Source organism: Somniosus microcephalus, chromosome 6 (genome assembly GCF_052327205.1).
Source record: "Somniosus microcephalus isolate GS21.2 chromosome 6, FLI_Smic_1.0, whole genome shotgun sequence".
In the NCBI taxonomy this organism is placed as follows: Eukaryota; Metazoa; Chordata; class Chondrichthyes; order Squaliformes; family Somniosidae; genus Somniosus; species Somniosus microcephalus.
The window spans coordinates 21,508,268-21,530,922 of NC_140992.1; the positions used below are offsets into that span (position 1 = coordinate 21,508,268).

Genomic DNA, 22,655 nt, shown 5'->3' on the forward strand with positions numbered 1-22,655 from the left:
GTGACATAAGAAAACTACTGGGCACTTGGCCTAAGCGTTAAACAAAGCTTTAACCAACTGTTATACAACATGGAGGTCTAGTTGTGTCCTTCACTAGTTCCTGTTAAGAATGTCCTGCACAAGCTGGGCCCATGCCCGAGTATTTATACTCTCCCTGGACAGCGCCACCTGCAGGCCGCTCAGTATTATTTCATAAGTCTTTCTTTCATGAATGACTGATTCATGTCAAGCAGTTTCTCAAGAGAGGTTTTCTAGTTCAACCAGCTAATTGATGGGATAATCATTTGGTCTCCCCTACTACTGGGGGAATCCGAAACGATAAGGCGTTAAACCGAGGCCCCGTCTGCTCTCTCAGGTGGACGTAAAAGATCCCATGGCATGATTCAAAGACAAGTGAGTTCTCCCCGCTGTCCTGGCCAATATTTATCCCTCAACCAACATCACTAGAACAGATGAGCTGGTCATTATCACATTGCTGTTGGTGGGAGCTTACTGTGCGCAAGTTGGCAAATCAATTACAACAGTGGCTAAACTTCAAAAGTACTTCAAAGCACATTGGCATGCCCTGGGGTTGTGAAAGTGGAAGTCTTCCTTCCTTCCTTCCTTCCTTCCTCCCTCCCTCCCTCCCTCCCTCCCTCCCTTCCTTCCTTCCTTCCCTCATTCCTTCCTTCCCTTCCTTCCCTTCCTCCCTTCCTTCCTTTCTCCCTCCCTCCCTCCCTCCCTCCCTCCCTTCCTTCCTTCCTTCCTTCATTCATTCATTCATTCCTTCCCTCCCTTCCTTCCTTCCTTCCTTCCCTTCCCCTCCCTCCCTCTCTCCCTCCCTCCCGGAGTGGGATAGTTCTGTTGGGACTGGTGTGGTGCAGTTGGAAATTAATAATTATTGCTTGTTTCCGTGGAGGCAGAGCGACGCTGGACAGTCTGGCGATGCAGTCCAGGGCCGTGCAGTTGCTATGGCGAGCTGCTGAGTTTCGAGGGGCCTCGCTACATGTGTCGCAGCGGTGGTGAGGCTGCCATCGCAGCGCAAAATGCCTTCTCCCTCACCGGTCCCCAGACTAGATTCAGTCTCCTGTTCCAGGGGCAAAAGGGCAGTGTTCAGACAGAATACGTTGCCCCCATGCCAAGATTTTTCAATGAGGGCAACTGCGTAACCATGGTTACACGGCCTGCAGTCCATAGCAACAATTTCTCCAGGGCTGGCTCTGTGGCCGCACCCCCCCCGAGTTGTGTAACTTTTCCCATTTTTCATCAAGATAGGCCTGTTACAAACAGACCCAGCTTCCCTGAACTTTATCAGCCAGCATGCCAGGCCTCGGTTTATCTGAATTTTATTTTTAGAATGTGCTGAGTATCCACACCTTAAATTGCCAAACACGGTGAGCAATTATCTTGTGCACTCCGCAAAAATAACACACACACATCCATTTCAGACCAGTTGTACTGGCTTGGCTGAGAATGCTTCATTTGTTATCTGCACAATAACTCTTTTTTGGTTAGGCCTGTACAGTAATAAATTACTGATGCAATAAGACTGGCGCCGGTCATGTAGTCCCTCTGACACCTGTTTTACCTGGATGTCTATTGTGTTCATTTTGAAGTGGTTGATATAAGTGCACAATCCAAGTTGCTTACTCCCCGCCTGCCTTGCCTCCAGCAGAGTGCCTTTAAAGTGTTGTCATTGGTCCAACTTTGCCTCTGAGTTCTTGCTTTGATTGAAAAAGATCAAGCGAAAGAAAGAAAGAAAGAAAGAAGGGAAACGCAGCAGCTAAGCTGCGCACCGCAAGGTCCCGCAAACAGCAACGAGATAAATGACTGTATAATCTCTTTTAGTGATGTTGGCTGATGGATAAATATTGGCCAGGACAACAGGGAGAACTCAAAAATAACAACAGAAAATGCTGGAAAAACTCAGCAGGCCAGGCAACATCCGTGGAGAGAAAATAGAGTCGACGTTTCGGGTCGAAACCCTTTTTCAAAACTGGAAAGGAAATGAAATAGATCGAAAGGCAGGGCTGGGAGAGAACAAAAGAGAAGAGACATTAAGAGGTATTCAAAACGAGACGAGATGGTGATAGGACTAGTGGAGACAAAAGACGGCTCTAGATTAGGTGTGAAATGTTCTGGCAGAATGGGAGACAGCTGCCATGTGGGAGAGAGAAAAAAAAGGGGGGGAACAAAGGGGCAAGACAAAGATGTGGATAAAATATAAGCAAAAATGTAATGGGGGCCGAGGTTATGATCTGAAATTGTTGAACTCGATATTGAGTCCGGAAGGCTGTAAAGTGCCTAATCGGAAGATGAGGTGCTGTTCCTCGAGTTTACGTTGAGCTTCCATTGAACAATGCAAGAGCCCGAGTACAGTGAGGTCTGAGTGGGAATGGGGCGGTGAATTAAAGTGACAGGCAACCGGAAGCTCGGGGTCATCCTTACGGACTGAACGGAGGTGTTCCGCAAAGTGGTCACCCAATCTGCGTTTGGTCTCCCCAATGTAGAGGAGACCGCATTTTGCTATCGAACGGGGAGAACTCCCCTGCTTTTCTTCGATGTAATACCATGGGATCTTTTACATCCACCCGAGAGGCCAGACAGGGCCTGGGTTTAACGTCTCATCCAATAAACCGAAGGGAAGAGAAAACACAAAAATACGTCTTCCTGAAAATGACCCCGGGCAGGAAAACATCTTCACAGTGGACAGTGCAGGAAGACTAAACATTGTTTTCTTTTCGGGTAGAATTCTTTAATTACTGTCTACGCATTGGTTAGGAGGGAGGAAGGAGGCCTTTCTACTTTATTCCCGCCTGTGTTTCTCGAATTGCTTTCCTACCCATCAGTGCACCATCCTGGCCAAGGTGTCGGGCCAAATCCTGGGCCCCCGTGTCTCCTGTGTTTCTGACAGTATGGGGCTGCTTGGTCCTGGAGCCTAAACATGGTCAACGTCTTCAGACGACATCACTGCAGAAAAATCTGTGCCCCATCTGTCAACAGTGTAGGCTGCTCAGAAATGTTTATGGAACTGCTGAAAATTGCGGTCAAGAGTTATAAACTCCCCAACATGTGTGGCTGCTAGGCGTTCTGAGCTACTGTCTACTGGAAAGTTTTCCCAACGAGAAGGTTGCTGTGCAGGGATTTTCGTTTAATACTTAAACTTCCGCTCATTAACCATGCAATGTTTTTCCTTTGGTTTCGTGAGAATACGATGCACGCGACATTGGTATGAGCAGAGCTTTGCACTCCATCTTTATGCTTTTCTCTATAGAGCGTTAGTTGTTTCTAGCAGAGCCCCTGTTCCTTCTCTTTACTCACTCCAATGTTCACCGCCCCTATCCTGAAGGCACTGACTCCTGTCGGGGCACAGTCGTGTGGGTACTAGTTACGCACCAGTACCGTGCCACCGCCCGTTCACGCACCTGTGAGCCTAGGTAGCAAGTGATGGAAGAATGAAATAAGAAAGACTTGCATTTATATAGCACCTTTCATGACCTCGGGACATCCCAAAGTGTTTTTCAGCCAATGGAGTACTTATTTTGTTGAAGTGTAGTCACTGTTGTAATGTAGGAAACGTGGCAGCTAATTTGCGCACAGCAAGCTCCCACAAACAGCAATGAGATAATGACCAGATAATCTGTTTTACCGATGTTGATTGAGGGATAAATATTGGCCAGGACACCGGGGAGAATGCCCCTGCTCTTCTTTGAAGTAGTGCCGTGGGATCTTTTACGTCCACCTGAGAGAGCAGACGGGGCCTCGGTTTAATGCCTCATCGGTAGGATGGCACCTCCGACAGTGCAGCGCTCCTCACTACAGGAAGGCGGTTCAATCTTGGTGGATAGTATAGCCCAGCTTAATCCTGTCCTCAATGGAAGTGACCAGGAGAGGGAAACCTCGGCCGATTATTTTCTTTCCCTTATCAAGGAGTCCTGAAGCCGGTTCAAGTGCCCTTACTGCCACCCTAGCTAAGATCAGTTAACTCAGCAAAGACCAATGATGAATGTGGGACCTTCCTGATCAGTATAGGGGTAATTTTCTGAGTGTACACCAGTGGCAAGGACCCTTGCCAGATGTCAGCCCATATTGGCAAATTGTGGGCAACGTGATTTTACAATATGCGCTGATGGCAGGTATAGTAATCTGGGATGTAATGTTTAAGTTATCCACCAGATGGAGCCAAATATTAAGGGTTCACATTCACCAGTATTTAAGGTAATGGGTCATGTATTCAAGGTCCTGGTACACCAGTTTATACGGTAATGTGGCATTGCATTATGGGTATGACTCAGAGGTTCATCCTCCATCTTGACTCGTGCAGTAAGAATTGTGTGCTTGCCTCCAGCTTGTAAGAGATATGTTCCTCTGCTACACCGTGTAAATAAACAGTTGGGTTTGTTCCTAATATCTCGCTTCTCTCAGTTTCTGACCTTGCCACTCGGATATCACAGCGGGCAAAATTTCCCACTGCCAACATGGACTTGGAAAAGGATCTCTTATGGCTTAATACCCATTGTAAAATGGCCCCACTAATTCAGGAGCCAACTTGTGATAATTGACTAAATAATTGCGCCCTGCTCCCCACACACCCAGTAGAGAGAAGGGCCTGTGTCCAGGGGTGCGACAGGCCTCATAATGTTCCATCACCTTCATTCTACCGTATAAGCCTTTCATTGTAAAGAGGGAGAGGCAACTTCTAATATATCGGTGGTCATTTTGACTTTGTGCGTTAGTGTAAAACGGGTGATAGCGAATCGGCAGCCCGTTTTTACAATGTCAAAATGACCCATATCCAGTCTTGGGTTTGGAACTAGTTGAGCGGGGAAAGCCAGCTCTTTGTTGCCGATGGTGAATTTAGTTATGTCTCATGGGCCTGGGGCTCATCCCAGCGCATCAATAGAGCAATGGATGACCCTCCCACGCCACCCAGGAGAAGACATGATGGTTAGACTAATATATGAGAATGCATCAGACACCATCCGAGAGAAAATACAAAAAAGCAAAGTGTGCGGCTTGTATCCTCTGAGTTGACAGCGCTGTGCTTTTGTACGTTTAATGTTATGATGAAGTTATGGAAAGCACATGTAAGCTCGTAATCCTGTTTATTTCACCCTGAGCCTGTGGTGGTTTATAGAACGGGGGATTATAGTTTGAGTAATTACCAGGCCCCCACTTTACTAAGCAACGTCCAGTAGCGTGGGAAGACCATTTTGTTTTGAGTAAGGTTCCGTTGCTAAGAGTACCAAAGAGGTGCAGGTCGAGTCTAGTAATTACCATATTTATATTCTGAGAATCAGCATCAGATATTACAACTGGTTTTGCCATTTAAGTTTAAGCTTCAGTGCGGAAAAGGATGTTTCAGCGGTTCTCACCGTCACAGATGCCAGAGGCGGTTGTCCATGGCAACGTTGAGTATGGCTGAAAAATCCCATCTGTGAGGAGAGCATCTCTTTAGACCTTGGCTGGGGGCTGGGGTGAGAGGGCACGGGTGATACTGGAGCCTTGTATCCTAGACTGGGAGACCTTGGTTTGAAAATACCGGGAAGTTGAGTCAAAGCAATGCAATTTAAAAAAAACAATATGGGATGATACCAGAACTGAGAGGATATACTTATCAGGAAAGGCTGAACAGGCTGGGACTCTTTTCTCTAGAAAAGAGAAGGCTGAGGGGTGACCTGATAGAGGGCTTTAAAACTATGAAAAGGTTTGATGGTTAGGCGTAGAGAAAATGTTTCCACATGTGGAGGTCCAAAACTAGAGGTCATAAACATTTGTTCCCTCTAATTTTGTTTTTGGCACGTGGTCCCTTACAGCGGCCGCACATGCGGGCATCCGTTTCAGCGGCAGTATCTGGTGAGCGCCCTGCGTGGGAACTCCTGATTGGTGCGCAGCACGCGGCTTAGGGGGAACATTGGTCACAAATATAAGACAGTCACTAATAAATCCAACAGGGAATTCAGGAGAACCTTCTTTATTCAGAGAGCGGTGAGAATGTGGAACTCGCTACCACAGGGAATAGTTGAGGCGAATAGTATAGATACATTTCAGGGGAAGCTAGATAAGCACATGTGGGAGAAAGGAATAGAAGGATATGCTGATAGGGTTAGATGAAGCTGGGTAGAAGATGGCTCGTGTGGAGCATAAACACTGGCATAGACCAATTGGGCCGAATGGCCTGTTTCTGTGCTGTAGGCTCTATGGGGGGAAAATTCAGTTGGTAGCGCCACCCGTTAACGCCTTAAGAGGGCGCTAAGTGGGGCGCAAAGCAACTAGCGTCCGGGCACGGCGATATCTGCGCCTCTCGTGAAATTGACTGGACATTTTGCAGCGACGCTAAACAATACCGCCACGATCTCCTGCGCCAGCAGATCGTGACGTCAGTCGAATGCGCAATGCCCCGTTAGCGCCCCGGACCGGATATTGAGTGGCGCCCCCTGCCTTACCGCCTGCCGCTAGCAACGACAGGTCGAGGGGAGCGTTCTGCTGTCAGAAAGGGACTAGGGGAGCGCTATTTAAAGGCGACCACTTCCTGCCTTTTTTTGTCGGTGACATTTTTGCACCATGCATTCTGAGAGAGAGAGCGAGACTTCTGGAGAGATTCAACGCTGTGTGAAGGAGTTTTGGGTACTGAGCAGCACTTTGCAGGTTGGTTTTGATTTGTCCTTGTATCGATTTAGAAGAGACTATGGGGGCTGCACTCTGAGCTCTTTCCCTGGGTCTCTCCATTGTTCTTTCCAGCAGATTTGATGTACAGGTCTCTCCAGGCCGAGATTCAGGCCGAGATTCAAGGCTGCAATGAGCAGGATGTGGATGCAGAGCAAGATCAACCCTCCCCTTTAAGATAAAAACAGAAAATGCGGGAGAAACTCAGCAGGTCAAGCAGCATCTGTGAAGAGAGAAACAGATTTAACGTTTCAGGTCGATGACCATTCGTCAGAACTCCCCTTTAAGAACTGGATGGTGCCAGTGTGTCTGTGTTCCATTGCTGACTGACATCACATGAGCTTCGCCAGCGCTCTGAGGTAGCGCCTCGCTCCTCGGCCTTTGCGCCTTAAGACAGGTGTGAAGCGCCTGATTTAGTGCTCCAATCACCTCCAGGTGCAATAAAAGCCAAGTTTGTTGTTGGAGGCGATAATTAGCGCCAGGCGCTAAACTTTGCGCACCGCCAATAATAGCGCCCCAAACGGGGCGATACTGAATTTCTCCTCCTATGTAACTCTCTATATATACATAATGTTATATAAACAGCCCAGTGTGCAAAGTGATGTGGTAAATTGTGTGTAAAATATATTTTCTTTGTAGTCCACTTGCACGTGCATGTGAAAGACCTCTAAGCAATTTTCAGTTGAATGGTTACAAGGAAATTGGGTGTAACCGTGGGAGATTTGTGCCTCTTTTTATTTAATGCATACGTGCAGTCTTATCTCAAAGATGAACGAGCGAGCATGTTGAGACAAGTTCTACGAGTTGCACAATGGAGCACGTGGATGTAACACAACATTATACCTTTGTTGGGTGGTAGCTGTGTAGCCTGACTGACACAAAGATCAGTGCAGTCACAATGGATTGTTTTTTTTCTCAAAACGAGAGTATTGGGGTGGGTGGGTCAGAAAAAAACGCCCTGAAAGCTGTGGTTTCTCGGTTGTCATAACTGCACGCATAGGAAGACTTCAACCGTGACATGAAGTGACAGAAAACAATAACAAAAGATCTACTTTAATAGACTGTTTAACCCCACAGCTTGTAGAGGCATTAATGGCTAATCCAATATCATGGTAGCACATTACGTTGGTTCTCCCGTCCCTCCTTCCCAGGTGTCAGCTGTGGCTTAGTGGGTGGCACGCTTAGCTCTGAGTTGAAAGATTGTGGGTTCAAGTCTCACTCCAAAGATTTGCGCACTAAACCCAGACCAACACTCTGCAGCACTGAGGGAGCGCTGCACTGTCGGAGGTGCCGTCTTTCGGATGAGATGTTAAACCGAGGCCCCGTCTGCTCTCTCGGTTGAATGTAAAAAATCCCGTGACACTATTTCGAAGAAGAGCAGGGGAGTTGTCCCCGGTGTCCTGGCTAATATTTATCCCTCAATCAACATAACAAAAACAGATCATCTGGTCATTATCACATTGCTGTTTGCGGGAGCTTGCTGTGAGCAGATTGGCTGCCGCCTTTTCCGCATTACAACAGTGACTACACTTCAAAATGATTTAATTGGCTGTGAAGTGCTTTGGGAAATCCCGAGGTCGCAAAAGGCGCTATATAAATGCAAGTCCGTTCTTTCTTTTCTCTCCCCTTGCCTCACTGTGAGTTGCCTGGCTTATTGGGCAATCTAGTTGAGAAGGCAATAAGTGGAGTCCAGAGGGAGGGAATGGGGGAAAATCTGCGGCTGGGCAACTTGATACCTTCAGATGTCCAGCTCAAAGGAGGTGTTTCTATTAACCATCTAAATTTGGGGACTGGTGTGTGGCTGGGAAATGTAATGAGATGGGAGAAAATAATTCCCCAAATTGAGGAAAGGATTTGCAGCGTGGTGTCAAAGAGCCCTATGGCTTGACAACTAAAATTCCTCCGAGAGCTCAGTAGAGTGTGACAGAAACAATCGCACGGGAAGTGTCTCAATGGATTTACTGCACGGACATGTAATAATTTGATACCGGGGAGGAAAAGATCGTGTTGAATCTAACTTTTCATTCAATCATTTTTAACAGCCACGTCGACAGGATAACAACATGGCACGACCCACGAAAGACCATGAGTCAGATGAACCTGAACACGGCTGGCACATCAAACCAGATGCAGCAGAGGTCCATACCCGTGCCTCACCCAAATCCTGGTGAGTTCCCATTCCATCTGCACTGTTCATTTCCTAAACCAGGTTTCGGATGCTGTTGCAGAAAAGCTCAGCTTTAACAATCAAGGTGCCACTATTGGACCATTCTGAGCATCGTACAGACTCTGCTGCCTTCTTCCAACTCCTTTGTATCTCCAATGTACAGATTTTATGCACAATCCAACAACACAAGTTGAATGCACCGTGGAAAAGTTTCTAAGCTCTATTTCCTCATAACAATACCCTGTTGACACGCACGTAGGCTGTTTCATCTATCAGATCCCTGTCTTTGGGTGGACGGGACATCTAGATCCGTGTGTAAGGCTTTGATATGCAGCACATTCCTTTAAATCTGGAACCTGAACCACTCTCAGCAGCGTGTCATTAGGTTGTAAGTAACTATTTGACCTGTTCATCAACCACTTCTTCTTGATCTACTGATACTGGGTGCGGCGACCCTACATTCTGGTTGTGGTTACATTGTCTGCGATTGTTGCCTTTTGTTGGTTTTGTACTGTTAAGTCTTTCTTCATTTTTGATTAAAGCACTTTGAATTCTACCTACTTAATTTACCTGACGGTTCTACAGTTGTGTTGGATCAAGGGGTTGTTGTTGCCTCACTGAAGAGAGTCCAGATTGTGGCCAAAGCCTGACACAGCCAAGCAGGACCTTCACTAGAACTCTGCGACGGCTCTGTGCTGGCCGGCTAAAACTGGGCAGGGCTCTCTGCGCGCTCCTTCCTCTGTCGGGCGCTGTTTGCTTTCTTGAGTTTTATTTCTTCATGTTTAATTTTTTTTCTGAATGAAAAGAATTGGGTGTCAAATGCATTTGCTGGATAATGATCGTGTTGTTGAGCGCTCCTCTCTTTACCAACCTGACCCTTTACCAGAAACAATGCCATGGGTGTTTACCTTAGTCCCTGTGATTTAACAAGGTGTTCCTGTACCAACAGCGCAACTTGAGAACCCTGCTGTGTGCCAGTAATATTTCCAGCCATTACTCCACTGGGATGAGAGGGAGGTGCTTTGCTGGGGTTAGCAGGTAGTATGACAAGCAATAAGGTTGCCAACCCTCGAGGATTGCCCTGGAGTCTCCAGGAATTGAAGATTAATCTTCTGGACAATGCTGCGAGAAAGAGCGACTCCATCAAACATCAGATGAGAGGCACCCTCTGCATTGTCATACACCTACACCCAGCCGCCTAAAGTCAAGGAAGAGCTTCATGAACAGTGTTGTTCCATTACAATCAACCTCATCTGAAGCCCGCATCGCCTTGTGGAAAGACCGGCTCGCCAGTCTTGAACAACCCCCAGCGATGGAAGTTTTACCTGATGAAAGCCTTCCCCCAGGAGCTAATTGCAACTGGGCAATCTGGAAGTGCCTTAACAGACTTAAGACCGGTGTAGGTTGCTCAAAGGTGTCACTAAGCAAATGGGGATATTCAACCAGCCCGACAACTTGTGAATGTGGAACTGAGGCACAGACTATGCAACATCTCCTGCAATGCCCATCGTTAGAGGAACCCTGCACTGTTGCAGATCTTGCTGAATCCAACAACAAGGCGCAAAAATGTGTCCAGTTCTGGCTGGGCTATGTATAGACTGTCTGTGGACACGATAAGAAGAAGAAGAAGACCTGGGAGAAAATCATTGGGGCGTTAAAAAAAAAGTGTGTTTTTAAAAATTTTCTTCAAACACTTTTGCTTATTAATTATAAAAATATTAGAGATGGGGAAAAAATGTTGTCTGACTGAGAGTGAAGAATCTTCCAGTCAGGTAACGAAGAGTCTGTTTCCCAGTTGGCGTGGGAACGGCGGTGTGCCGTGAGGGGGATGGACATGTTGGGCGACTAATCGCAGGAACTAGGGGGGTGAGGTGGCTGGAGGTCATGTGATGAACCCGCCAGGGATGCGTCCAATAAGAGTTGGCAACCCTAACAATCAAGCTGTTGTTCTATTGCATTTGTTTCCAAGCTTCCTGACAGTTCAGTGGATAAAAGCACTGTCTGGTGTGGTACTAAGACATGTAGACCAAGACAATCCCAGGTTAGACCTCTGGTCAATAGCGAGTTAGGCAATGTCAGCTGGGGGTGTGAGTAGAGGATCCCTGATGAATATCGTGGGACTTCAGCTGCTAAGTGGCTACATGTGGTTGTGATTCTTCACCACGGACTAATTGCCCGCCGACACTCGCTGTCCAGGCTCTGACGTGAAGATTGGCCATTTCGTCATGGAGGACCACTGCTACCTTTATCAACGTGGCCCAGCATTGGTCAGCTCCTTCAGGACAAAAGGAGCAAGGGAAGAAAAATGAAGTGGGGTGTGTGGTGGTGGTTGACTAATGGATGTATAAAACCATGGGATATTAGGATGTGGAAATAATTTTCTCCGTTCACTATCCATTAGGTTTAATGGATAGAAAATGTTGGGCAACGTGCCTGCAATTTCCTGAGATGCACGGCTGGCAGACAAAGCTTCTTGCTGGCAGTATGAACGCGCAAAATCAACTCTAGATTGATGCCTATGGTTTATTTAGGCTGTGAGTGCTTAATCTGTGCCAAGTAATGGGGGAGGAGATGGGGAAGGGAGAAGCATGGTAGTAAGTGAAGCTTCTGTGGTTCTGGGGAAGAAGGGAGAGCAAGTCTAACCTGGGCTCTCGGGCAGCAATCTTAGCAGTTGGTATAGACCAGCATTGGCAGGGTTTAGAATACTGTCTCATGCCATTTAAGACAATGATGAGAATGGCGGAGGTGGATTATAAAAAAAGGTGCTTCTTCATTATTATCCTTCTGTACAAGGTGGTTATGTTACTGGACTAGTCATCACAGAGGCCTGGAATATTAATCCAGAGAACGTGAGTTCAAATCCCACCATGACAGTTTAAGAATTTGAATTCAGTTTAAAAGAAAATCTTGAAATAAGAACATAAGAAATAGGAGCAGGAGTAGGCCCTTCGAGCCTGCTCCGCCATTCAATGAGGTCATGGCTGATCTTCTGCGTCAACTCCATTCACCGGCCCTATCGCTATATCCCTTGATGCCCTTACTAGTCAGCTGGTACCAGTAAAAGTGACCATGAAGCTGTCAGATTGTCGTAAAAACCCAACTGGTTCACCAACGTCCTTCAGGGAAGGAAACCTGCCGTCCCACACCAATGTGGTCGACTCTTAACTGTGCAAACAAGCCGCTCAGTTGTATCAAACCGTTACAGTTCAGTGGTTCAAGAAGAAGGTCCGCCCCCAACTTCTCGGGGGTAACTAGGGATTGGGCAATAAATGCCAGCCTTGCCGCGACTTTGCACATCCTAAGACTGAATGGAAAAATTATAAATATAGTGCTGTAGGGTTAGAATGCCCGAAGCCCACTGTCGTTGCTTTTCTCGTTGTTGACATGAATCTTGTCATTCATGTGGAAATAACTTATGAAATAATACTGGGCAGCCTGCTGGTGGCGCTGTCCAGGGAGAGTATAAATACTCGGGCATGGGCCCAGCTTGCTTAGGACATTCTTTAACAGGAACTAGTGAAGGACATAACTAGATCTCCATGTTGAAAAACAGTTGATTAAAGGCTTGTTTAATACTCAGACCAAGTGCCTAGTAGTTTTCTTACGTCAGTTGTCATGTTCTTGTGTGACTCACGGGTAAATTTTGCAAGTGTCCGCTCCTGTGTTGGAGGCTCGCTTGGTGAGAACACTATTTGGAGAGAGCTGGGCATGGACCTTCGCGCACTAATCAGCTGAAAATTGGGAGCGCCACAAATGAGGTGCGCCGACCACCTGGCTCGTCGTCCAATCTGCGCTCGACCCAAACTCGGAAACGGAGCCTCACAAAATTCATCCCGTGACGTGCTGACAGCTGGAAATGTCTTTTCCTGACCCACCTTCAGTGGGGTTAGCGTGGACTTGACATCAAAGATTTGTACCGGCAGTGGCTCAGTGGCAACGCTCTTGCCTCTGGCTCAGAAGGTCGTGGGTTCATAGTCCCACTCCAGCGACTTGAGCACATAATCTAGGCTGACACTCCGGTGCAGTACTTGAGGGAGTGCTGCACTGCCGGAGGTGCTGTCTTTCAGATGAGACTTTAAACCGAGGCCCCGTCTGCCCCCTCAGGTGGATGTTAGAAGATCCTATGGTGCTATTTCTAAAGAAGAGCAGAAGGGTTCTCCCCGGTGTCCTGGGGCCAATATTTATCCCACAAGCAACATCAGTAAAAACAGATGATCTGGTCATTATCACATTGCTGTTTGTGGGAGCTTGCTGTGCACAAATTGGCTGCCGCGTTTCCTACATTACAACAGTGATTACCCTTCAAAAAGTACATCATCGGCTGTAAAGTGCTTTGCGATGTCCTAAGGTCATGAAAGGCGCTATATAAATGCAAGTCCTTTCTTTCTGGGAGTGGAAGCAAACAGATTGTCTCTGTCCAGCCTGTCTGCTGTGCCTGCCAGTAAGTGCTAGCGCCGAGTTTGCCTGCCAAAAGAGGTGGAAACCCAGAGTGACTATATAACAAAGGTTTCTAACTTGAGCAGCCATTCCCTCCCCTTGGGTTCAAATCCTTGCATTGCCAACCACTCAGCTCGTCTGTGCAACTGAGTGCTCTGAGCTATCTGTTGCATAAAGTCCTCTCGCAGTAAATTATTTCCAAATGTGAGTTCAGTTCTGGGGCTCCTGTGGAATATGTGTTTGTTAGTCTGCTTGTTTATCGTGCACGTTACTTTTCTTTTTTTTAATGCTAAAACGGCTGAAGGTTCCCCACAGATGCTCAGGGAGAAGTTTTTTAAAGGCTTTTTAAAGTTTATCAGGGAATTTTTTTTACGCAGCGAGTTGTGATCTGGAATGCGCTGCCTGAAAGGGCGGTGGAAGCAGATTCAATAGTAACTTTCAAAAGGGAATTGGATAAATACTTGAACAGGAAACATTTGCAGGGCTGTGGGAAAAGGGCAGGGGAGTAGGACTAATGGGATAACTCTTTCAAAGAGTCGGCACGGATGTGATGGGCCGAATGGCCTCCTTCTGTGCTGTACCATTCTATGAAACAAAGGAGGAACTAGAATAAAATAAAGAGGAAAAGCAGCCTTCATTTATTAAGCACCTGATTCTGTCTCCTAGAAACATCTACGAGGCAATGAATTGGTTTGAAATGCCATGACTGTTGGTTTGCAGGCAAACGTGGCCGCCATTTTTTGCGCAGCAAGATCCCACAAGCTGCAAAAATTGAACGGTTAATCTGTTTTTGACGGTATTGGCTGAGGGAAGAATGTTGGTCAGGGCACCATGAGAAGTCCCTGCTCTTCTTTGCAGAGTGCCTTGAGCTCTTTGATGTTTCATCTGCACCCCTGGAGCAGGCAGACAGGACCCATGTTTAACAGCTCATCCAAAGAAGGCTACCTGTGACAAGGCTGCACTCTCTCAGTAGTTCAGTACAGTGTTAGCCTAGTTCACATGAGGTTTGAACCCACATCTTTCTGATTCAGAGGCAAGAGTTAACTAAGCCAGGCCAATGCCAAGCAACTTGACTGTTCATTCTCTTCCCCCTCCCCCGATACCCTGTTGGACTGTAAGAACTAATGTGATAAGTCACTATTCTTTAAGGCCTGTGAAACCAGAACTGCTTCGAGAACAAAGGCCGCAGGCTTTGTCTTTGTGCTGTGTGACCCTTTACGCAGTTTTGAAAGTTACTTTTTAAAGTAGGGCGGGAAATCTGCTTTTCATTGAAAGTGTTCTCATTAAAAACAAAAGAAAGACTTGCATTTATATAGCACCTTTCGTGACCTCAGGATGTTCCAAACACTGGGGGGGGCCCAGCTCCAAACACCAGTCTTCCGGAATCTTCTGGAATCAGACCTAAGCAACTGCCGGTATACAAGCCGCAGAAGGGCTGGTGTGGGAATCGGAAAATCTATATCAGTGCAATATGGGTAGAGTAGGGGGTTTTGGTTCGGGGTTTCTGTCTGGCCAGTCAGGCGTGTCTGAGCTGCTCCAGCCCCGTGCGGTTCGAATCGCTTCCCCTCTGGTTCTGACCACCGGACTTATTACGAGCAGCGATATAAACAAAACGAGACCAGTGGTTTGGTGCAAAGAAAACCAATGTTTATTAAAAATAGAGAAAAATAAACACTATACAGAGAAAATCACTATGTATGTAACACAATTACACTTAGCGGGGGAGGAGAAACGGACACATCGAGGGAAAATGACTAAAATGACAATTTTAGCAATCCCCTTAACTCCCACCCTTTACACCTATCTAAGTTGTCTTGCGATGGGCCAGAAAGTTTATGCTCACCAGTCTCGGATGTTAGAACGCCTGCTCTGTGCCCCGTTGCCTGCCGATGTCTTTAGGGTTTTCGCTGCCCAGAACAGAGATACCCCAGTGATTCAAAGGTAACTGTCGGTATCCTGCTTCCCTGGACGGGCTCTTCGCCGTCGATCTTCTTGATGGTAAGGCAGGGCACCGGAGTCCAGGCGAGAGAGAGAGAGAGAGATGGCTTCCTGAGGGACTACTTATACCCCTTTCTGGGAGCCCTTATCACTCACCAGATCAGCTTGTTTCTTTGTCTGACCTGGACGTGTTGAAGTCTACACAAAGGAAACCGATCTGGGCCCATCGACCTGGATGGCCGGTTAATCGGTCTTTAAACGTCCCATAAGTGTTTTCCTTTGTGTAACTGGTCTTGTGATGGGGCCATTCCAGTTTTAATGCCCCATTGATCGTTTCCAAACACTGTTGAAGTCAGCTAACGAAGGTCTGAATGCAGCTATTACCCGTTGATTATCTGTGCAAACGGCCTTGATGGGTTTTAATCAGAGGCCCGAATGCCACTGTTTGCTTCTCATACATAAATGCAGAAGGCCTGTATGCCTTCTAATTTCTGGAATATTCCTTCTTTGTCAGTCCAAACCTGAACTTTGCAGGCCTTGGCCATGAGGTTGACTGTAGCCATCTTGTTGGGCCCTGGAGTTCTGGACTTTAAACTCAGTCCAGCCAGGGTTTCTCCATTAAGCCAGAAGTAAATCTTCAGGGGAGAATTTTGTGAATCCTTTCAGTAGTCCGCTGAGGTTGGGCAGAACAGAAGAGGCTTTACACTGCATTCACCCCATGCTGTACAGGCCTTGGGAACATCCCATGCAAACTCTTGGTACCAGATGTGGAAAAGAGTTCTGCTACCCTGCGACCGATGTCCTTCGCCTTGATGAGCCTTAAAAGACTCCTAAAATGCACTGGTTCTTGGAGCTGACCTGGTGACAGCACAGGATCGTTACAGGCAGAACATAGTCAACAGACGCAGTTACAACTGCATTAGTGCTCGTTATGGTTAGAGAGGAAACAGGATTTGCAGTTCATCGAGCTTCATGGTTTGGGAGCTTATGTGTGCGTGTGCGCGCTGTTTATGTGTGCACGTGTGTACATGCGTGTGCGCGCTGTTTATGTGTGCATGCACGCATGTGCCTGTGTGCATTGCTTATGTGTGCACTTTTTATTTGTGCATGTGCATTGTAATTTGTTCATGTGTGCGTGTCTGCACGTGCATGTTGTTTGTGTGTTTGTGAAATTAAGTGAGAACATGCAGCTGGTGCTAGAGCCTGGAGTTAGTACCGGGGGCTCATTACAATGGAAGGCCTTTTATGGCTTGGTTGTATTTCCTGAGGAAACTTGTCAAGATGCTTTGGGCTCAGTTGATTCGGGGCAAAGTTCAGCTTTAGGATATTGGTTGTTTTATTTTAGAATTTTTTTCCCCACTTGGAAATGCCAGGAATTCACCAGCTGCTCTTGTGTTGTGTGCTTCTCCACCCCCCCGCCTCTCCCCACACCCTCACCTTTTTTCACAGAGCGGGAGAGGGAATTCTGTTTAAAAGTTCTTCACTGAACAGGATCTGTTTCATATTACACTCCATTTGCAGGCAGCCTTTATCTGCTGAAATCCACAGTCCTCGTTAATTGTTCCGTGCCTCTGTGCAGTGTCTGTCAGCCCTTAATATGGCCGAAATCTCATAAGGCCATGGGTGAACCGTGGTTCATGTTGGTAGCACTTTTGCCTTGGAGTCAGAAGGTTGTGCGTTAAAGTCCCACTCTAGATAACTGAGCACATAATTCAGACTGACACTTCAGTGCTGCACTTTCTTTCGAATGCGACGTTAGACCGAGGTCCCCTCTGTCCCGTCAGCTGGACATTAAAAGTTCCCACGACACTATTTCATAGAAGAGCAGGGGAGTTCTCCCAGGTGTCCTAGCCTCAACCAACATCACTACAACAGATTATCTGGTCTGATGCAGCTTGCAATGTCACAGAGAGCTGAAACCTGATTGACGGCCCACACCTAAGATTTTGGGAAATGCCCTTGCGACAGGCAATAAATAACCCCTAATTTTTTTTTCCCCAAATGAAAATTCTTGTTACTGAAATGACCTCGAGCGTACAGATCTCGAACCGGTTCCCAGCAGGACAGGACGCCTGATTTACAGCCATCGGGACCAGGTAGATGTTAGGAGTGGCATTCATGATTGGAGAGAATGAGACCGATTACAAACCCAGTTAATCATATGGGCAGGTTGCGTTTTGTTTTCAGAGTGACAGACGTTAAAAAAAAAAGGTCACACCTTTAACTCTTTTTAATTACTACTTTCAAGGGCATACGGGCGAGACCGCCTCGTAATACGCTGGTTTGCAGCGGTAGACAATTATATCTTGAGTGCCAGTCGTGACAATGTTATGAGCAATTAAAGGACATTCAGTGAAACTAGACTGGTGGAGACACCCCGCCATCAGGGTTGCCAACTCTGGTTGGACATACAGGAAACTCTCTTTTAACCGACAAAATTCAGGAGTAGGTTCAGGTAAGTTTTACTATACAGGAAACTTTGGTTTATCCGGAGGCTAACTGTCCGGAATGCTCGATCCACCGGCAAAATTCAGGAGTCGGTTCAGTAAGTTTTTTTTCTTTTCGTTGCTTTTTTTTCACCAGTCAGGCTCTGCAAGGTCTAGCTAAAGCTGTTGCTAAGCTACAGAGATGTGTTTAGAAGCTGTTGCTAAGCAACAGGGTTTGTTGCTAGATACGGAGCTCAAAAGCTCCGTATGTTTTAACATTAGCGCTGGTTTGTCCGGCAGTTTTGATGGGACGGCAACAGCTCGGTCCCGTCGGTGCCGGATAGCACAAAGTTTCCTGTATATTAGTGGCCGTGTAACCGGGGCTCCTGCACCTGTGGCTTTGCAACAGGGACTCCTGCACCTGTGGCCATGTACGGGGCTCTCGTACCTTGGTAAGTATACCTCTCTGTAATCCGGACTTTTTGATCAACCGGCACCCCGTCGGTGCCGGATAAAAGAGTTTCCTGTATTCCTGGAGGTTTCAATCACATGACCTCCTGTCTCCAACAGCCCCACCCGGTCAAACAGCCCCGCCCGGTCAAACAGCCGTTTCCCATGTCCCAATCTTTTTTATAACTAATAGACTAAAGCGTTTGAAGAAAATGGGGGGGAAAAGACCGCACACAATACTTTTTTTTAACGCCCCCCCTATGATTTTTCTCCTGGGTTTTGCTCGCGGCTGTGTCCAGAAGGTTAATCTTCAATTCCTGGAGACTCCAGGGCAACCCTACCTGGCACCTACAAGCAGGGGCCGTGAGATGTGAAGGAAACATAGCCGGCTCTCTGTACCATGGCATGGGAGTTGTGTTCTAGTGTGGAAGGTGGGGGGATGATCACTGAGGTGTTGGAGTCCAAGGAAAGGGACCTAAACACTTTGTTATTTCCCCCGCTCCAGATACATCACATAGGAACAAGAGTAGGCCATTTATTCCCTCGAGTCTGTTCCGCCATTCAATGAGATCATGGCTGATTTGTGACCTAACTCCATATACCCGCCATTGCCCCATATCCTGCTCGTGGATCGCATAACTATGCAATAGCAACAACAACAACTAGCATATATAGAGCGCTTTCAATATAGTGAAACGTCCCACGGCGCTTCACAGGAACGTAATCAGACACAAGTTGACACCGAACCACATAAGGAGATATTAGGACAGGTGACCAAATGCTTGGTCAAAGAGGTAGATTTTAAGGAGCGTCTTTTAAAAGAGGAAGGGGGAAGTTAGGAAGGCGGAGAGGTTTAGGGAGGGAATTCCAGAGCTTGGGACCTAGGCAGCTGATGGCACGGCCGCCAATGGTGGAGCGATTAAAATCGGGGATGCACAGGAGGTCAGAATTAGAAGGACGCAGAGTTGTAGGGCTGGAGGAGATTACAGAGATAGGGAGGGGCGAGGCCACCGAGGGAGTCAAACACTCGAGAGAACTGTTGGATGGGTAAATATCCTGTAGGTACCTTATTGATATGTTTTTCATTGTGTGGGGGTGGAGTGGGGGGAGAGCGGTGTTATGTTCTTGCTGAAGGCAGTGAGCCTGTGTCCCTGATAGGGGGCCAAGTAGACACAGAGCTGGACCCCGAAGCACTGCCAGTCCTTGCAAGGCCCCTGTGGCCTCTATTATCTCCACGCAGTTGGACTGGGAGCTTGGGCAGGACTAGAATATTTTTAATAGCGTACGACTGAATCCAAAGCCCTCCCGAACATCCCAATGAGAGGGAGGGATGGAATTTATGGTTTATGTGTAGTGTGTTCAGTGGATCATTTTGGTCTTCTTGCATTCTGCTACATGGGAAGACTGGGAGTGATTGCTTCCATAGATCTCCATCCATTTTTTCATGGGGTGAGGCATGATGGGCCATATATTTGAACCATAATGAGTGATTGTAACTCCTAATGGGTATCGCTTAGCAGGCTAGGGGGGAGGGAGAGGGGAGATTCTCCTTTCCTTTATGAAACTCCACACATCTTCACAAATCACTGAAGCCCCTCCCTTGTTCAGTGAGCTCATTACTTATACAGGAAACTCTTTTTTATCTGGCACCGATGGGACCGGCGTGGTGCCGGTTTATCAAAAAGTCCGGATTACAGAGAGGTATAGTTAAAAGGTACGAGAGCTCCGTACACAGCAACAAATCCAGGTGTAAGAACCCCGGCCACAGACCAAGCGTCCCTGTTGCATAGCAACAAGTGCAGGAACCCCGATTACACAGCCACAGATCCAGGAACGGCCACTAATATGAAGTAAAACTTGCCTGAACCTACTCCTGAATTTTGCCGGTTAACCGAGATTTCTGGTAAATCGAGAATTTCCTGTACACAAATCCTTTGTGTCCATTGTGTTGTCTCTACAGATAGGAACAGACATCCAGGTAAATGTCCCTGCCTGCCCTACTCATTATGAATGATCAAAGGCATGTAAAGGGTTAAAAAGTACTATTTCCCAATAGTTCTGTCAACTTCAAAGAACTAGAAAGGCTTGTTTAACCAGTCCTGAAATAGAATAGCAATCAGAAGGAGGCGAGAAGTCCAACATGGATGAATGGTAGCCTGGAAGTTACAGTGCGAGATTCTCAGTAAGGCAGGGTAGGTTCAAGGTCATGTCCCAGTAAAAGCTGCTAAGGGTTTGTCTGTTCTGGGATGTCAGTAAATTAGAATGACTCACACTGGAAGCCAAGATAAAGTTTCAAGTCACCCACATCCCCAAACCACCACAACAACAACTTGCATTTATATAGCGCTTTTAACGTAATAAAACATCCCAAGGTGCTTCACAGGAGCATTATCAGGCAGCATTTGACACCGAGCCACATAAGGAGATATTAGGGCAGGGCTTGGTCAGAGAGGTAGGTTTTAAGGAGCATCTTAAAGGAGGGGAGAGAGGTGGAGAGTTTTAGGGAGGGAATTCCAGAACTTAGGGCCCAGGTAGCTGAAGGCACGGCCGCCAATGGTGAAGCGATGAAAATTGGGGGATGTGTAAGAGGGCAGAACTGGACACGATTGCGTGGAGAGCTCGGGGCAAGGGAGGCCCAAGACTTCCTTTTCAGGCCTGGAGGAGCACTCTTGCTTCTCCTGCTGGCCCATAAGGAAACCTAAAATAAAATGTTATAACTTACCTTGCTTGGGCCTCATCTGGCCCACAATCCAGCTCTCGGCAGGTTTGACCTGACGGGGTGCTCCCCCCACTCAGGCCTCTGACTAAAATTCCCAATCTGCATATTTAAAGCCGGAACCCCACCCCCTCCCCCCACCCCCGCCACCTTCCTGCACATGTCCCGCTCGTCTGTTCAAATCCACCTCCTGGGACTTGGCGTTGGGCCGCTGTGGCAAGGCAAGCGGCCTGACCGTCAGCCTCTTCAAACGGGTGAGCTGCCTGTGGAGGCGGGACAGGCACCGGCAGCTCGCCCAAGTAATACTAATGAGGCCTGAGGCCTAATTTTGGGCCCTCCTCGGGCCTACTGCTCGGGGACACACACTCTGTGCACGGCGCCCACTTCAAGCTCGAAAACGGGGCCTAAAGGAACTTCCACCCCCCTAATAGTTTCAGTCCTGGCCTTTTGAGAAACCATTTCAACAACCAAAAAAAATGCTCCTAATGTTGATCTGTTGAAGTAGCTATTCTGGACTTTGCAGAAGTCTCGCAGCCTACAGATGCACGCTGTCCAGTCGCTCAGCCGTGGGGAAGGAGAAAGCTCATTCTTGATATCGATCAGAATTGCTGGCTAAGGTTTCCACTATCAGAAGTTGTTTTTTTTGCACGAATTTCTCGAAACTAGAAGAAGACTCATGGATGATTCTCGTGGTGTTTCCGTTTAAACAGGGCCACTGCCTGAAGGGTGGGAACAAGCAGTGACACCTGAGGGAGAAATTTACTTCACCAACCACAAAACCAAGACAACCTGCTGGCTCGACCCAAGATTGGATCAACGCAGCAGTAAGAACCAATAAGACTACTAGCAGACCCAGTTGCACATTGCTGTACATCCATACACACAATGTGTTCCACAGCCTTGCTAGGAGCTTGAACCGTACATGACCTTGGTAAGGTGAGAGGTGACTGACCGTGCCAGGGGGGAAAAAAATGGAACCGTCCTTTATTTGGACGGCCAGTCACTGCATCCAGTAATGCAGGTCGGATATGGCACAGGTCCAGCACGGTGCAGAGTTTCCTTTGCATCAGCATCGCTGGCAGTGCCTCTCAGCCTTGGAAGAGCGCCTTCTATCCGCACCAGTGTTTGCCCTACTCTCCGTTCTCATTGGTTCTCAAAGCTGGCGTTGCTCAAAGTGGAGCTGAAGTCAGGGCAGCTTTGTGGCGTGGGCTTGTGCCCACCGGGAACTGGATTGAGAAGTGGCTAAATGCCCTTCACCTGCGGACTCTTTGGAGGAACAACCCCCTTCCATCCCCCCCCCTGTTCCAGGCCTGGATCCGAACCCAAGTCTCCAAGGTGAAAGGGTAGTTCTCTGGTGTTCCCCCCCCACCCCCCCGCACCCCCCCCCCAATGCTATTTGGTCGCCCTAATACTTTTACATTTTCCTGACTTCTTGCTCTTGTTTAATTTCAAATGCAACCGTTGAGAAGATGCTTGCGTGAGCAAAAGTAATACATACAAAGAACGATCCCAAAAATAAAATGGTTTTCGCTCTGTGCTGGCTTGCAGGCTTAGAATTCTGGAACCAGTAAGACTTCTGTTATGTACTACAGGTAGACTATCCTTTATCCGAAAACCTCGGGACCAGCCGAGTTTCGGTTTTCGGAGAATTTCGGATTTCGGAAGGTGGGTCGGCGGGGGTCCGCGGGGGGGTCGGCGGGGGGGGGGTCGGCGGTTGTCGGGGCCGGCGGGGTCCGCGGGGGGGGTCAGCGGGGGGTCGTGCGCACGACTTACGCTGACGCTCGGCGTAAGTCGGCGGGGGGTCGGGGCCGGTGGGGGGGGCCGGCGGGGGTCCGCGGGGGGTCGTGCGCACGACTTACCCTTTATCCGAACTTCC

At 47.7% G+C, this 22,655-nt stretch overlaps 1 protein-coding gene across 1 annotated transcript in view; it reads left to right on the forward strand.

Moving 5' to 3' along the window:
- The window catches only part of wwtr1 (WW domain containing transcription regulator 1), a 177,591-nt gene that overhangs the window by 115,942 nt on the left and 38,994 nt on the right, over positions 1-22,655 (forward strand). Inside the window, exon 2 of the mRNA XM_085989828.1 lies at positions 8,688-8,812. Within this exon, the coding sequence (XP_085845954.1) occupies positions 8,688-8,812 (125 nt within the window). The remainder of the gene's footprint in view (positions 1-8,687; positions 8,813-22,655) is intronic.